The sequence below is a fragment of the Uloborus diversus genome, chromosome 9 (genome assembly GCF_026930045.1).
Source record: "Uloborus diversus isolate 005 chromosome 9, Udiv.v.3.1, whole genome shotgun sequence".
NCBI lineage: Eukaryota > Metazoa > Arthropoda > Arachnida > Araneae > Uloboridae > Uloborus > Uloborus diversus.
This window is the reverse complement of record NC_072739.1, coordinates 131,343,453-131,361,868: the sequence shown is the minus strand read 5'-3', so window position 1 is coordinate 131,361,868 and position 18,416 is coordinate 131,343,453. Positions and strand designations below refer to the sequence as shown.

At 34.4% G+C, this 18,416-nt stretch overlaps 1 protein-coding gene across 1 annotated transcript; it reads left to right on the top strand.

Moving 5' to 3' along the window:
• The first annotated feature begins 1,500 nt into the window (after positions 1–1,500).
• On the top strand, positions 1,501–2,151 carry LOC129230495 (TD and POZ domain-containing protein 3-like). Its single transcript, XM_054864896.1, has one exon. It carries the CDS (start codon positions 1,501–1,503, stop codon positions 2,149–2,151), a length of 651 nt encoding a protein of 216 aa, XP_054720871.1.
• The last annotated feature ends 16,265 nt before the right edge of the window (positions 2,152–18,416 follow it).

The window sequence follows — 18,416 nt, the reverse complement described above, 5'->3', positions numbered from 1 at the left end:
TGTCCCATGTTTAAGAACAAATTATTTTAGTTCTGCATTTTCAGTCTTATTCCTTTTGTTTTTCAAATTCAAGCATCTGCACGTTTGTTTAAGCAAGAATGCATGTCAGCTGCTGATTATTTTAAACTAAAACTAAATTAATATTTATTTTTCTTTTTGTATCGCAGTTTATGACAACAGGAGCTGAAAGTGTTAGTATTATCAAATGATAAATGGATGCTCTCGAAGGAATGTTTTCGTTTTTGACAAAACAAATCTTTAACAAAAATGGTTTTATTGCACCAAAATATGAGTTTTATTATTATTATTATTATTATTATTTTATTCATTTATTTTTTTTTTCGATTGCTATATTGCATTTTATTCATTCGCACTTAAAATTTTTATTACTGTATTGTTGAAAGGTGTTTCTTTGTTTGGATTTTATTTTCATATTTTTGTATTTAGTATCTTTGTTTCCACCAGTTTATTTTTCATACTGAAAATTGTCAGCTTGTTTCTTTCGTTTTGTTTTTACGACTCGAATCTTTCATTAAATCCCTCTAATACTTCAAAAGTACTATTAGTTTATTTTTGGGACAGTTTTAAATCAAAAATACTGTTGGTTTATTTTACATTAGAAATAAAGTTTACGCTAAATTTTTTTTTTTTTTTTTTTTTTTTTGACGTGTCTTATCTCTTTCTATTTTTTCCTACTTTTCCTACTTTTTTAAATTTTTGATTCCTTATTTCCTACTTCCCCCCCCCCCAAAAAAAACGCTTCGGGGTCTGGATGATGAACTTGGTATGTAATCTAAAAGTGAAAAATAAAGTGGTTTTCCAGTTTTATTAACATGTGCCAATTACTGGATCACAAGGTGTCATACACTGGGGTTTCAGGTGCCAACTACTGGTGATTTTGATAACTTTTTATACATATATTTTTATAAAAATATGGATTCAAATATTTTTTATTTTAGTTAACTAAATAGATGCACAGATGTGCATTTTTTAATACAAAAATATTTGCAATTGCATATTTTTTTCTAAGTAATGAAAACAGAGGTAAGTTTAAGGACAAACTCTTAAAGTGCCAATTACTGGAGTCGTCACCCTCTGATGAATTATATGACTTTTTTACGAACTCGTTTTTACGACCACTCGGTTATAACGAAGGAGAGTATCGCGGTCCCTTTGTGCTCGTTATAACAAGAGTTCCGACTATGTAACTATACGTATATAACTATTATAACTATGTATAAACTGTGATGTTCCCATCTATTTTTCTGAGGGCATACTCCCATTAATCCATTACGCACAATATGTGTATGCGATCATATACGTTTTCTGTCATTATATGAAAATTTTTGAAGCGTGAGGATATACGCTACATGTCTGAAAAGTTTTTGAGAGTATACGGCGTATGGGGGGTATACCCTGTGGGAACACCACTGCATATAACTATTATAAGTATAATATAACTATTTACTTTCCGTTCCAGGTTCAGGAAATACTAAGCGAATGGAGCGCAAACGTCCGGAATTGGTGAGTTTGTCCAAAGACCTTGAAAAAGCTCTCGAAAATCCGCGGTTCACTGACGTAACTCTGAAAGTAGGCACCGAGCAGTTTCCAGCTCACAAAGTGATCCTGATGAGTCGCTCCCAAGTGTTCGAACGGATGTTCGATTCGGATATGAAAGAAAATCAAGAAAACGTCGTGGATTTGGTGGACGTGAAAGAGTCAAGTGTCAAAGCCATGCTCCTGTATATGTACACAGGATGCACAGATAAAATGACCATGGATCAAGCCATTGATCTTTACACAACTTCTGACAGATACGGCATCCTGGGACTGAAGGAACTTTGTAAAAAATTCATTTCCGATGAAATCGAAACAGAAACTATTTGCGATGTCGCTGTTTTGGCTGATTTGCACAGCGACGAAGAACTTGGCAAGGCCGCAAAATGTGCGCTTAAGAAACATGCAAAAAAAGTCTTCGAAAGCCAGAAATGGAAAGATTTTGCAAAAGCACACCCGGCCGTTTATTCAGCATTACTGGAGAGTACGGTGTTGTATGTTTGCGAAGAACTGGAGGATCCCTTTAACAGGACCGGCGACATGTTCGACGATGATGATGACGGACTAATGTCTAGTGATTCTTCAAAATATTGAAAAAATCTTGCGCTGTAATTTTTTTTCGAGTGCTTTCAATTTCTATACATTTTTTTATTATTATTATTTTGATTATTTTATATAAAATATGCTGCTTTTTACAGAAAATGAAACGATGTAGTTAATAAACAAGAAATAAATACTGTGATTTATGCGCAAAAAAAAAAAAAGACTGACAGCGTAGATTTGAAAAAAAAATTAAAAAATAAAATTCTGTCAACTGATCTATTGAGGCTCTCAAAACAAGCCTCTTCATCAGAGTATGAAAGAATGTTCAGTTAATTACCTCCTAATAGCCAGGGCTAAAGCAGAAATACTTGAAATACACCGTTAGCTCAGTCATTTCCAGCCGAGGACTGCAGTTTCGTGCTTATTATCACTAATCAGCCCGGCATAGGATGAAGTCCTCGGCTGGAAATGACTGAGCTGGCGGTGTATTTCAAGTATGAAAGAATGGTTCGCGAAAACACAACCGCTAGTCAAGTGAACAAGTTTTGTTTACCTGATCTGAGCTAGGTTTTGGTGAGTCATTTTTTTTGCCTATTTTCCCAATAAAAGTCCGAGAAGGAAGAAAGAAGGCTAATATAAATAAAATAATTAAATAAATATCGAAAATTTAAAAATTGGAAAGTAGGGAATTGAGATGGGGGGAAATGTCTGCCCCCACCCCCACCCCCCTAATGACGTTTGAGTGAATAGTCCGATTCTAACGAATTTCTTTTTGCTTGAAAGATCTCAGCAAGGACAACTCATTTCCACATTTCATTTTTTGATTTGAACTATTTTTCGTTCCATTTTGAACAGTTCCAAAAACCTTAACACTAGTGCCTACGAAGAAATTCAAGGCAAATATTAATCCCGAACTTAGAGGCGAAATCGCTTCTAATCAAGGAAGAAGTGCATTTATAGAAAATATCTTTTGATTTGAACAATTTTCCGTTCAATTTTGAACAGTTCAAATGCCTTAACATTAGCGTCTGTTGCGAAACTAAAAGTCAATATCGATCCCGAACTTAAAGGTGGATTTACTTCAAAGAAATTTTGTTGGAAAACGCTGAACGACTTGTTGACCGACTCCGAGTCCTGTACCCGAAAATTATGAACTAAAAACCTTCGACTCCCAAATTTGATTCTTTTATCCTAAAATGAGATTGACTTCGCATCCGCAACCATGGTTTTACTTTGAAATAATTTTTGTTGATACCTATGATTTGTTTTTATTTTATAGCAAAAGTTTTAATTTATGTATTCAGTGTTTGACGGAGAAATTCGGAGGCTACATTGTGTCTTTAGTCGAAAGTTCTTTTTTTTTTTTTTTTTTTTGTTGTTTTGGTGATGAAAATTGTTTTTTTTTAAATGACACATTACAGTTTTTTTTATTAATTTTGAAAGTACCTGTATTCACTTTTTAAATTATTATTCGGCAACGGGAAAAAACAAACTTTTTTTTAAATGTATTTATATTCATGAGCTTATTTCTTTACTTTAATTTTTTTTTAAAGTGATTAATGGTTTTTTAATGGAAAAAATATATTTGCTGCTTTGTTTAAAAGGTGCTACAATTTTATTTGTTCATTTATTTTTTTGCGCATCTATTTCTTCATAAAGGCGAGGCATATTTTATTTCTAGAAATCACGCTAAAATGTTTAAAAGTTGTGTTTGAAAAAAAATTGCGATTCTAGCTAATTTTGAAATCTTGGTCATTTACTAGAAAGTCTATATTGGTATGCGGGAAAGTAGGCTCGTTTAGTTCTTGACGGAAGTTCTTGTTAATGCACTGATGAGGAGACCTTCGAAAACAGCTGTTGATTTTTTTTTTTTTTTTTTTTTTTTTACCAAGTCCGCGCGGAGATGCATTTTAATTAAATCACACTTTAGACAAGACCAACCTCGTAAATTTCTTCGCAAGTCTCAAGCGGCGAACATGTATTGCTTTGATTTTCAACTCTTATTAGTGACTCATTAATTTATCCTTTCTGTTTGAAAGGATAAATGAATCAATATGTCTCGCATTTAAAGAATTTTATAAAAATCCTTTTTATTTTCTTCCTAAGAATTTTTCTGGGTGTTTTCCTTTAACATCACTATTTTACTAGGGGTGCCTACCTAGAGGGGGTCATGGCGCAGAGTCAGAATCGCCGGGAAGCTTAGAGAATTCGCGGCAGAGTGCGCCATTGAAATTTTTAGGGGAGGGGGAGTATTTTGAGGGGCATTTTTCTCATTTCTAGAGGGGGTCTTTGCGATATTTTGGGGGATGCGCCCTTGTTCTTGGGGAGGTAGGCACCCCTGATTTTAAGGCAATGATAATTGAATAAATGAGATAAATAGAATGAGTTGTTACTAATTTAATTGTGTATTGACCTGAAACAGCGCGACTTATTTCACGCATGTATTAGTTTAAAATTTTAACCATCATAAAAAATTATGAAAAACAAATGGGGACCTCGCGATTATAAAATATGCATCAAATAAACAACCATTCTAAATTTATATTTTTCTTTCTTTTCCTATGTTTACACATATTTTTTGAAATTGGTTTTGAAATTTTATCTTTTCTCTGGCCTGCGAGGATCTTAAAGAAAGGTAAAACCCTCGGGCAAAAAAAGAATGGGCACCCTTGCTGTAGACCAGGGATTTTCAACCTTATAGGTACTTCGTCCCCTTTTAAACACTGACTAGAGGCCACGCCCCCACCCTCCTTTCCTCAGACTACAATATGTTGTTAGAACATGCAGTGCAACCGGATAATCGGAATTCGAAACTGAAGCTGGTTGTTAAATGGATAAGTCGCACACAAAATATTATTATACATAACTTGATTTTGAAAATAATATTGTTAGAACGCATCACATCAAAGAATCAAAAGAATAGGACAAAAATTCATTTGAGTAATCTAGGGCCTTAGGTAAGGTTGACACGTAATACCAGTCACTCCCGAAGTATTGATGGGGGGGGGGGGGCTGCCACTTTTCTTCCTTAACAAGTTTCAAATAACAAGCTGTGACTATGACAGAGCGCATCTTCAGGTCATTTTCAATGTCTTGCTGGAAATTTTGACTTATTGTATGCTAATGCTGAAAAATGCAGATTTATAGAAGTATGCAAAGGAAAACTGCTCTAAAAAGAGAATGAAAGGGGAAGGGGAAGGCGATAGTGTCGAAAATATTTATCTGTAACCAGAAAATTTAGCAAGTCATACTTAATTTTACTTAATTCCATTTGTAATATTTATACATACCCTAATCCGAATAAATAAATAAATCGAGCAACACAGAACTCACTTCTGCAGTGCTATCTTGAATATTTCGTCATTTTCTCAGCAAGAAATGAAGTGAAGGTGCGAGATACTTATTCAACATTCAATTCCAAAGTAAATAATACAGAGTGCTGTCCCTAAACATCGTCAACACTCCCTTAAAATTGCTGTTTGCATAAGGCATTCTTGCCAACTCTACTATTTTTAACGGGAGACTCCCGTTTTTTACTTCCATCTCCCGATTTCCCGTTTTTTACCATTTCCTCCTGTTTTTGCAGTTTTTTTCAATCATTCATCAAAATGTTTCACTTTTTTCTCAATAGACGGCATTCTTTTCTAGTCATCCACCAATGTCAAGGGAAAAGAATATTTCCACACACACACACACACACAATTGGTAACTCATTTAGTAAAAGTTTAGTAAAGTTTATTTTTGGATTTTAAGATTTCCACATTGCATGATTAACGAAGCAGGTGCTTTGCCGAAAATTGCAGCAGATTTCAATATCTTTCCATCTTGAAAATATTTCAATTATTTTGAAAGTTTGAAGTTATTTTAACATGTGCTACCCTGTACCTACTTATTTTATATTTTATTTTCATAAAATATTGATTTTTTTTTTTTTTTGGATTTTAGTATATAAATTTTTGTAGCGACTTTATTGGTAGAAACTGGGGAACGTACAAAAATTTTAGCGAATTCACTCGTTATTTGGTTTTTTCTTTGCAGTGTTTTTTATTGCTGCTACCAATTAGCTTACATCTGCGAAAAATCCCCAGTTCTCTTTAAGTTTAAGTATCCATGTTATTTAAAAGCATAATATAATAATTTTGTTGTGAAATATGTCGCTGGTTAATCGCCTATATACCTGTAGTGGAACCTCCTTTTTTTTTTCTTCAAAGGTTGGCAAGTATGATAAGGACAACTTTTTGCAAATGTGGTCAACGGTACTTGAAAATTTCAGTTAGAATAAGGGGAACAAATTCAAATGAATACCAGGGGCTGGATGTTGTGTATTTGATGCTGGAGGTTGTATGCTAGATTCTGTTTTCGCAAAGGGTCGTTTATAAATAATTCGATTCCGCTGTACATGGACTTTTTTATGCATTATAAGCATAAAAAGATGGGTATAGTTGAACTGCACTGGGAAGTAGGCGTGGTAGCCTAACTGCACTGAATCGCTTTCCTTATCGGAGACTGATCTCCACTGCTGCCGACCCCCTCTCCTGAAGTAACCCTTGTTCAACTGCTTCCTTTTGAAGGGGGCAACAACGGAGTCTCATCGACGGCATTAATGACCACTTGTAAAATTGAAAGGCACTTCCAAAAATGATTATTTAGAATAAATTGATTGCTCTTGACTTTCTACCGATATATAGAAAATTAATGTCAGTTTGTTTTATTGAATAAATGATACTCAGAAAAAACAAAATTCAACAAGGCTGATATTCTCTCTGCCTATCTTTTTAAATAAAATTAATCTTTTCTCGAGGTGGACTCTAAACTATTTGATCTTTATCACTGGTTTTCAAATGTTATGACGACCACTCGGTGATAATGAATAAAATAATTTTCGTACTTTTGTGCTATTTATTTGAAATGCAAATTTCAGCGACCTGACTCATATTCACCCGCATTCCTACTTGGTTGCACTTAAATCATGATTAATTTTTCACATGTTGAAGCTAGTGAAAATAATTTTTAAAAAAGCCTTCGCGTACACGGAAAGAGAAAATTTTCACTAAGAATTATCTTTTTAATTCAAATCCGTATAGCAGCGTTTCCCAAACTTTGAGAATTCGCGACCGAGTTTTTTATCATAATTTTCGTTGCACCTTCTCTCTATCTCCTCTTCACAGACTAATATAAATCAGCGTTTCCCAACCTGTGGTACGCATACCATTGAGGTGCACGAAAAATAATCAGTAATGGAGGACATAAAATAAAAATCAGTCATAAAATGTTTTTTTCCTTCCTGTGATTCATAAAAATTATTTTAATTATGTAACAATACCACACAGTAAGGTGTTCATATGTGTAGTCGATGTTCAAAAATCCGGTTATTACTATTGTTTAGTTTTTATAGAGTGCCCTTTTAAATTTAATCGTTAGCCATCAAAAAACTTTTAAAAAGTAACATAAATATGTTTTGACCTGCATATATGACTATAATAGAAGCGAAAAAAAATAGTAGCATTTGACTTGAAAAACTTTTAAAAATATTACTTGCTAACATCTGAACATTATTTTTAGGAATAAATATTAGCATATTAGTATATTTTTTTATTATTATTTTTATGTTATAAGGTTTTTTTTTTCTTTTTTTTTTAAGATTACTTTTTTCATAGAAAACCTTATTTTTTAGTGAAATTTTTTTTTTCTTCAGAAAGAAGTGGAAAAAAATACTTTTTATATTTTTATTTATTTATTTATTTTATTAATTTTTTTTAATTATTATTATTATTATTTTGCACTACCTCAAAATTTTTGAAAAATTTTCATTTCCATTCTGGACGAACTTTTTGTCTTTTAAGTCATGAAAATTTTATTACAATATAAAAATATTATTATCTACTATTTTACTACCGCTTCATTTTTCTTCACACTTTTTCCCAGGCTTAGGACTAGTAGTGGCGAATAGCCTCTGGTGTTTTAAAAAAATTTGCGGATTGCTTTTCCGCATCACGTGAGAGAGACGAGTCTTTGAACACTAAAACGGCGGACGACCGGTATGTGTACCCTTGATGCTGAACATCCTTTTCCTCCCTCTTAGTCAATCTGACAGGTGGGGGTCCATTGCAGCTGACTCGATTTGATTGACAGGGGATTGTGGGGAGTGCAGTTGACCCTCGTCCAAAAAAATAAGTATCAAAGGACGCAGACGTCATTCAACGGTGAAGTGAAAACGATAAGCAAGACACTTGTTCAACATTCTTTCCAAAAACAAATAACAAAGACGGCAAAAAAAAAAAAAAAAATACTTTTTCAGTGCCGGGGCCCCCTCCTGACTCCCGTGACTTACAAGTCTGCCGAAAAAGTTTGCGAAAATGCGTCATGACATTTACGCCCGTTATTTCAAATTTTCCAAAAGACGGGGGTTGGGGGATCAAAATGTGTAGATTCAATGCATATTATATTACACTCCTATTTGTGAAAATTGCAACACCACGAAGGACTACGCGAGTGAGCTGAAAATTGCAGGAAATGTAAAGTAGGGCATGATATGCAAATGATTCGAATTGCAAACTGGTAGCGCATGCGTATGCTGAGCAGCGCCCTCTGAACGGCGGATCGAATCGAATATAAATAGACGGCTGTAGCGAGGCGTGTATGATTATCGGTGGTTATCTGCCAGAGTAAACCGCTAACTGAATCTTTACTATTCCTCTTCGACGAAAGAAAGCGAAATTTGAGCAAATTTCGGATTTTGAACGGAGCAGAATCGTCGGCCTTCGTGAAGCTGGATTGGCTTATCGTGCAGCAGCCGCGCGTGTGCAGCGTAAGGCGCGGCGCACATCTAGCAGACACGAACATCTCGCAGACAGGTTTCAGACAATCGGTACGAAAAACCAGTTCATTCTGCAGTGAGCGCGCACACCTAAGCGACAGGGCGGGGGTACGACATCTGTCTCCGTCTTACCCTCTTCCCTCGAAGTGTAGCAGGAGGGATATTTGTTTCTGGGGTCGCTTCCGCGTCGTAAACGACAAAACAGAAAGATGAGTGTTGTGTTGCTAGAAAGTGCTTAATTTAGTATCTCTTTTATCAAAAATGTTGAAAACAAAAAGAAAAATTATTTGATTACCTATCGTTAGATTGCTCGAACAAAATATAAATGGAGATAACGTGGAATAATGTCGGAAGAAAGCTAAATTCTACTGGAAAATTACATTTCAAAAACTAAGAACTATGATAATATTGTTAATGTTTTTGCATTACTTTTGGATTTATGATATATTTATTCTAAGCTTTGCATCAGGTATGTGATAATGTAAAATTTATACAGAAATGTATGCATTTGACGCCTTTTGGAACCATTTTGCACGTTGTAGTTCACTTATGAATGAGTAAGTTCAATGATTTCTGTAATGAAATGAATTATTTTAAGAGGTATTCAATTTAACTACTAAACTATGAACATTCAAAGTTGAAACTTAGTTCAGTTGTTGAAAAAAGTCTGAGGCGCTGGAAGAAATTGGTCAAAACGTGCTAAATGAGAATGCACCGAGTTCAATTTTATAGGGAAAAAAAAAAAATTGTGACGATATAATAGAAGTGTTATGTAATTTTTTTTCCACTAAAATCATTGTATTATTGAATAATAATATTTTTTAATTAGATAACTGATATGGTTTTACATGGATAACTATTAAATGTTAATAACACTGTCCTAAATGTTTTTAATATTAAACGTTTTAGCACCTCCATATCTTTTAATGAATTGCGTGATTAGTGTTGAAAATTCATTAAAATAAAAGCAATTTTCGAAATTTGATACTCAAATTGTAATGTATTGCGCTGTTTGTAAGTCAAACATTTTTATTATTATTATCAAATGATAAAGTTCTTGTTATCAAATACGTTTCAAATATTTAATATTCGGTGCCGAATTTATTTGTTTAATATTAAGTTAATTTGTACTTTAAATACGTAGTACAGTTAGTCAAGTGCATGCGAGTTGCGTATTTATTTATTATTTCATTTACATTCCTTTATTTAATAATTCCCTTATTTATTTATTCATTCATTATTTTATTCACTCATTTATTTATTCATCTGTTTCATTTTCTTTTCATTTATTGATGCATTCTTTTATGTCCATATTTGTTTACTAAAAGATATCTTTAATAACTTTAATAATCAAATAAAAAAACGTTTTCTGAGAAAAATATTAAATTTTTCACTTTGCCCACCAGAAAAAAAAAATTACATTTTCCACCTTTTTTTTTTTTTGGAAATACAAATTTACTGCCAAAAATAATAAAAATAATATGTTCCCGTGCAAGTTTTAGCAAGTTTTATTGTAAAATTTATTGTTCGTTCTTTATGTATCGCCATTTTCAGGACAAATTTCCAATTTGTTCATCTTGAAAGTTTTCTCAACTAATTCACTTTGACCCACATTCCACATACAATTGATTAGTTCTTGATAATTCATAGGATATTACAAGAGGTTTTGATTAAGTTTAATTTAGGTACTTAACACTAAAAAACTTAAAATGGAAACATCAATAAACAAAAACTCAGTCTGAAATTTATATTAATTTCTTCTTCGGCTGCAAGTAACAATAAAAACAAAGCTTAATCATCAGATGAATCGTTATCTCACCCGCGAAACGTCGCCATGATTGTTGACAACTGATAAATGTAGCACTGCGCATGCGCGCTCGATACCGTGTTCCCCGCTGGTTGTCTCTCAAATGTGCGCTGAAAAATGATTTGTCGCCGACGTGAAGCAGTTAAGACAAACGTCGCGGGCATGTTTCAGACAAATATCCTCTAGGTGTGCGCCCTGCCTAACAGCAGCACAATCATGCGTGTTTGGAAGCAGTGGACGGACGAGAGTCGGACAGCTTGGAAATCCAGGAGTGGACCCCGAAATGTGACGTCAGCTCGCGATGACAGACACCTGGTGTGTATGGCGCTGATGGACCGCACGGCTTCTTCTAGACAGTTGGCAGTACAGTGGTCAACAGCTACAGGTGTTTCATTGTGTGCTTCATCAATTCGGAGACGTCTGCTGCAACGTGGGCTGCGTACAAGGATTCCTTTATACAGGATTCCTCTCACGCAAAACCATCGCCGCCTGCGGCTACAATGGGCCAATGTGCATAGGAGCTGGCGTGCTGATTGTCAGCAGGTAGTCTTTTCGGACGAGTCCCTCTTCAATTTGTGGCACGTTATGGCCGAATTCATGTCAGGCGCTATGCCGGTGAACGGCACATTCCGGAGTGCATTATCGAACGCCACAGTGAACGATCACCCGGAGTTATGGTCTGGGGTGCCATAGTATATCATGGACGATCACAATTGCTACGAATTGTGGGCGCATACAAACAACTCTTTCGCAGACAGATATTCAAACTTTGTTTCACTCCATGCCGAGTCGCGTAGCAGCTCTTATTGCAGAGCGTGGTGGCCACACAAAATACTAATTTCTATCTCTTTTTATTGTTTGTTTGCTTTGAAAATATAATCATTTATTTGTACCATTACCACTCAACTGTGCATTAAATTTCATTCAACTATGATGCTTCCTTCATGGTGTTGCAATTTTCACATACAGGAGTGTAAATAACAGTAAAAACCTACGCCCACATTCATATGTCCACAGTAGACATGTGGTGCCCATCTATCCCGCCCCGCCCCCCCCCCCACCCACGGAGACGATGCAACCTCTCAAATGTTACGGAGTATTCGTCTAGGAAAAAAAGCTGCCTTCCCCCGTCTGAGAAAATGAGACAAAATAACTATGCTTAAAAAACCGCCCCTTCAAATCTTAGTGGTGCAGTCGCTGCTTTGGACCCACCGCCTACCTCTTTTTAGTGGGCACCCCTGTAAAAATCAACTTGATTCTGAAAAAGTTCAGAAAATCAACTGCTCAAGAACTCGATTTAAACATCTTGAGATCTCGATTAAAAACCACTCGAGATCTCGATTCAAAAGATCTCGAGAAGTTAATTGCTCAAGTACTCGATTAGGAATATCTCGAGAAGTCAATCGTTCGAGTTCGAGTACCCGATTCGGAAGATCTCGAGAAGTCAATCGCTCGAGTATTCGATTTCAAAATTTCTCGATCATCAATTGCTCGAGTTCTCGATTTCAAAAGATCTCGATTATCAATCCCCCGAGTTTTCGATTTCAAAAGATTTCGATAATCAATCGCTCGAGTTTTCGATTTCAAAATATCTCCATTATCATGCAATCACACGAGTTCTCGATTTAAACTCGATTATCAATCGCTCGAGTTCTCGCTTTCAAAAGATCTCAATTTTCAATCACTCGATTATCAGAACTACTCGATTTTTGAGATCTCGATTATCAAAAGATCTCGATTATGCCCATCACTAATTAATAACCACTGACATCATTAGCTGTCTAGCTTGCGTTCGACGAGCTCAACCGGTCGCTACCGGTTAACCGATCACTTAACAGTTTATGATCACGTGCTTTGATCAACCAATCAACAGCTTAAAGTGGTAGCCAGTGGGATCGAGACCCACGTGATAACAGGCCAGACAACTCCCCTCCCCCCCGCTTCGTTACGCCACCAGTAGTCGATCTTTGAACTAGGCGCGAAACTTTGAAAGCAGTGCAGTCTACCAGTTGAACAATAGTGCTTCTTGGTCTGGTTGAAATAGATGAAATAGGAAATATTAACTTCGGCTGCACATTCTTGAATACAATACTGTTGGATTTATCTCATCCTTTCCACGTACCGGAATGTAGAGGCAATTAAAATATATATATATAATATAAGTGTCTGCTGAGTGAATTTGAGTCAGCGATTTCCGCTTCCGAACAACCTGCATGTGAAGAAAAAAGCTGTGCGTCTCATGGAATAAATTTTAAAGTTCGGAGGTAAGTACTTTTCTCAGATAAACAAATTTACATTTTATGCAGTTAAGATTACTTACGTTTTCCTCCATTACACGAACAATTGTCAGTTTCCTTTCTGATATCTTTGTCTGTAATTTGTAATTTTAGTATACTGCTTTAATATTTGAAACGGTTAACTTGCAACTTTTTATTTCTTTATTTTTTCAACTTTGTACACGCATTTATTCGAAATGGATTTTCCAAGCTGACAATATACATATGTCAAAATTTTCTGCAAATATACTTGTTGCTATCAGAAGCAACGTAACCTGGTGTTGATATTCAGTTAATATGTAAACAAGTTTATTGAAACAGGCTTTTAACTGAACTAATCTTATATTTTCCGTTTCGATTCAATTGTTTCATACGCTAGCATGTGTTATTTTGATCAAAAAATATTCCTTGATGGGCTTTCGTAGTTCTGAGATAGAAGATTAGATTTGAACGCCGGAAGTCGTGGGTCCGATACTCAAACATTTCCCCCCAACTACGCCCCTGCAATGTTATTCAAACAAGCTGGTTCTGTGCGTAAATTAAAAAAATATATACGTTTTTTTTTCACTGTTGTCATTAAGTTTTATGATATTTATGCACACATTGTGGTTAAGTTAACGGTATTCATAATTTCTGGGTTTGCGAAAGATTAGTTTTGAGCAGTGGATACACAACGTGTTTTTGCCAAATGCTCTGTGCTTGTTTGTTTATGCTTAAAAAGGGCAAAATATCTTGAACTACATATTTTTTGAACTCCTTGGGTATTCTGTTTAATAAGCTTTCAGGAACTCTGAAACTGTAACATAAATTGAATTAAGGGGCTGTCTATAAAGTATTATGCAAACTTTCGAACAAATTCCCCCCCCCCCTCCTCCTTGTTACATGTAACGCTGTTCAACATGAGCATATTGTTATAAACAATGCGTGATGTCACACTTCTTGTTATCCCCTCCCTTCCCCCTGTCACAAAACTGTCACATTGATTTCCTAAAAGAGCATACTCAGCAAAATGTTGATCTAAATTTAACATATATGAGGTTTTAAGTATTAAAGAAAGTTGCTAAAATGGTCATTCTATGAAAAGTTTTTTGAAAAAGGTTACTTTGTCATCAATTAATGCTTTTTAAAATAATTTTTCAAAAGCCTAAAATGATGAACTATTAAAGCCCCCCCCCCACACACACAAGAATCATTAGCAGCAGAAAAAGCTGAAAATGGAAAAGTAGTCGAATTCCAAAAAAAAAAAAAAAGGCTGTTTAGATATTGAATACATTTTTTGGATGTACAACATACAGTATTCATGATGTTGTATTATACATTCTTTAATTAACGTTTTTCAAGTTGAATTCCTGTGTAATTTTTCGAGAGTGCCCACCGAAGGGGGGGAGGGGTCGGAATCATAGTCTCATAGTAATGATAGCTTTTCAACGGCTATAGTTATAAATAACTGTGCCCTTGAAATTTTAATAGAGATGGAGATGTTTTGGGGTTTTTTTTTTTTTTTGAAGTTTTCATAATTGAAGGGGGTAGGGCACCGTCTACTTTGGGGGATGGCACCTGGCACCCAAGCATTCACGTCTTTTGAAAAGCATAAATTTGCTCAGCTAAGTTAACATTAATAATATGGTATTATGTACTTTAATTTGATGTTATGTCTTTGAAACATATTGCAGTCATGTTTCCCGTTTTCTTAAGTAAAAATGTTTATTTATTTTTTAAAATTTCATTTAATTCTTATTCAAATACAATAGTAATATTATTTTTTGTTTTGATGTAATTGTAAAATGAAAGTTCATTTATTTATTTGAATACTTCTTAAGACTTAATGTTTCAATACAATATACGAGTAGTTAAAATGCGATTAGTTAAAAAACAATTTCCAATGAAAAATAAAACTGTGTTTATTTATCACTTTGCTTTAACATGATTGTAAAATAAAATCGTGTTTAGTTATTTGAATACTTTGTAATACTTATAAATGTTTTTATGTCGAATATAATGAATTAAGCTCAGTGTATTTTTTAATGTATGATTATCGGTTCCTTTTTATGTTTTCAAATAAAAAAGTAGAACTTGTAATGCTACTAAAATAACAGAAGTCAATAATAAATAAACCAAATAGTTTTATTTAACCAAAATATTAATCGAAGCGCTCACTTCCCAATATCATTGTGGATCGACAAACGATGACGTCATTTGCTAGTTGGGTGGCCTTCCTATCTCGAAGGCCTCGGTGGGATAACCGAAAGATGATAGAACGCTGAACGCTGCGGTTAACAACTGGTTATTCACCGGTCGACCGGTGAGGTTCGACGAACGCAAGCCATGTGATAAAGCAACCGCGGTTAACCGGTAGTTCTATGCGAACGCAACCTTTCACGGGCATCAAAGAGGAGAAACGCATCGCATTTATCTCTCATCTTTTTCTCTCTTGCTTGATTACTTAATATAATGTAATGTGTCTTTGTTTGATTGTGAAACCCACAGACAAGAGTTTTGTAGATAAATCCTGAAAGAGTCCTGAGGTACGATTTTTATGAATCACTTTTCCGACAAAAGAAGAAAATGAATTTCCTTTTTTTTTTTTTTTTTTTGTTTTGTTGTATGCTGTTAAAAATATTTAAATTCTTTACAAAGTTAGTTTATGAATACGGCATGCATCGTGTATCTAGTTGGTTTTCACGTGGTTAATGGTTTCAGGTTATTACTATTGTATTTTTGAGTGTATCTCTAAATAACTTTCTGAACGTAATTCCTTCATATTTAAAGTTAAATTTTTACGAATAATAAAGGATATATAATACTAGATAATACAAGTGACCAAGATAATAAATACTTCGCTGTTCTCTCAATATGTTCACCCATTGTTGCAGCTGTTTTATTAGCGATAATGTATGTGTGAAGTGTAATAAACAATACTCCCCTCATAGACATAAGGGGTGTTATCCATACCAACTAACACCACAATATGGTTGTTTAAACTTAAGCAATACTTTTTGTGTTTGATATTTTTGTTAAAGAAATTTCTTGAAAGTTTCTGGTTTGAATGGTTGTTTTTGACAGTTGCATATGCATAGTTACGTTTAAAATTTAAGACATTTCTGATTTTGATTTTTCACTTAAAAAATGATGCTTTTTAAAATACCAAGAAACTTCAAAATAGAGTAATTTTTCAAATGGTTTCAGTATATACATTTAGGTATATTCTTTCTGCGTAAATATGTGCAGTGGTTTTCTTCATACAAAGATATGTTTTTATGTATTTTTTAATTAAAAAGCTTTCCAGAAATTAATGTGTCCCCTCTGTTACAAGTTTTTAATTTAGTTTACTTTGTTCAAAATATTAAAGAGTTTCAAACTTAAAAATGGGAAAGCACAATAAAATTTATTAGTATATTCATATATTGTAATGATTTTGAAAAGTTTTTGGGAATATTTTGATTCAATAGACTCTTGGCGACGTCGCCAATTTTTTGCCATAAATTATTGTCCCCCTGCTCCTTCTGATTCTCACCGGCAACCCTACTCAATGCCTCCGAACTGACCCGCCTTCGTTTTGACGATAATAGGTTTTCCAATGGCAACCCTGCTTCGCTCTCTCCTCCGTAATTCTCTCCAGCAACCCTACTCGCCCTCTCTGAATCACCGGGAACCGGTACTCGATCGAGCTTCCGCCCCCCCCCCCCCCAACCTGTTTCCTCCCACTACGGATAGATTCACTGCATTCCACCTCGTGGTGGAATGCAGCGAATCCATCACTCTCGTTTCCCACCCTTTTCCCATCACTCTCATTTTTTTGCACAATTGTTCCTGAAAAGCTGTAAGTACAACTAATATTTCCATATTTTAATGTCTAAAATGTTAATTTTATTATGTGTGCTTTAATCTAACATTATTTTAAAATATTAGCCGCATTTTGCGAAAAGCATAGAGCCATGCCGCTCAACGTATCTATATAAAATCTAACGTATTTCGCTTTGTTTACATTGGATGACTAAAAAAACAACCCCTAGGGTTTGGCCCCAAAAATTTTGCGGAAATTTGAAAAAGTCACCAAGAGTCTATCATATCGCAATTTTCCTGGATTCTGGGAATGTATAAATAGGTAGCAACATCTTGTTCATACTGGTTTCTTTAGTGTTTGTTCACATTAGGGTTCATATATGCTCCTTACAAACTGCGGATTTTTAGAAAGGAAAATGATCCTTGAATTTTGCTACTATCTCCTCACAAGATCTGTATATTTTATGCTTTAAATAAGTGGCCTTAGAGTTTTTATTTTAACCATAAAGTTATCTTTTCTTAAGATTTGGCTGATTCCAAGGATAGTAGAACAAATAAATCTATTTTGTTCAAGGGGATTTGGACATAAAATCACATGTTTATGTGAACCGTTAAAGAATCCTACAAGATTTGAACAACCAACATCCAGGAAGAAATTGCCAACATAACGCCTACTATGCTAGTGAGAGTTATGACAAACGCCAAAAATCGGTTTTCACTAAGTGTATGGAGGGTAGGGGATGTTACCTACCTGATTTGATCTTCAAAACTAACACTAAGTAAAACAAATTTTATGTTAAAGCACTTACAATATAAAAAAAGCAAATTAGGATTGCTCAATTCACACAATGGTTTTTTTATAAGATTTGAAAGAAAGGAACTTATGCTGCCCGACCCTGTATATTATAGTATCAGATGTTTTCTAAAATATTAGATACAAATATAATTATTAGATACATACCCTGGCTGCGTGGTGATCAAACTTGAAAGTGGAGTTTTTGTATGTGGCTGTTTATTGAGTTGATATTTAAAATATTAATGTTTTTTTTTTTTTACTTTAGGCATGAAATGCAAAGTTCAACAATATTGAAATATTTTTCCAAGGAGAAAGAAGGTGCCGATGAGAAAGGTAAGAAAGCAAAAAATTAAAAGATTGTTTTAAAAGTTTTTTTTTAAAATAAAAAAAATATGCTTTTATTAAAAAACCTAATTATTAGTCAATTGTACTGATATACTATGGCATTTTTAGTGTCAGGCGGTAATTTGGTGTCACACCATCCCTCCCCCTATAAATATTTTATGTAAGAAGAGTTCATACAATTTTGGGAAACAACTTATTTTCATGGTAGGAAGAACGTTTAAGGGGGGGGGACCACTTTTTTTATGTCATAAAATGCTAGTAAAACTATTCATGAGTATGTTGCCACAATTTGAGTGAAAAATTCTGATTAGTCATTGCGATGAGCGTGAGCACTTAAAGTGACTGTGGAGATTCAAAAATGTTCTCAGCATTTTTTTTCAAATGCGTTTTATGGGAAACAACTTTTTTCAATTGGTGTGCTTTCTAGCTCAAAGAGTTCTTGACTAATCTTACTGAAAAATTTTTTGAGTATTCTTTTTTCATTTATATTCT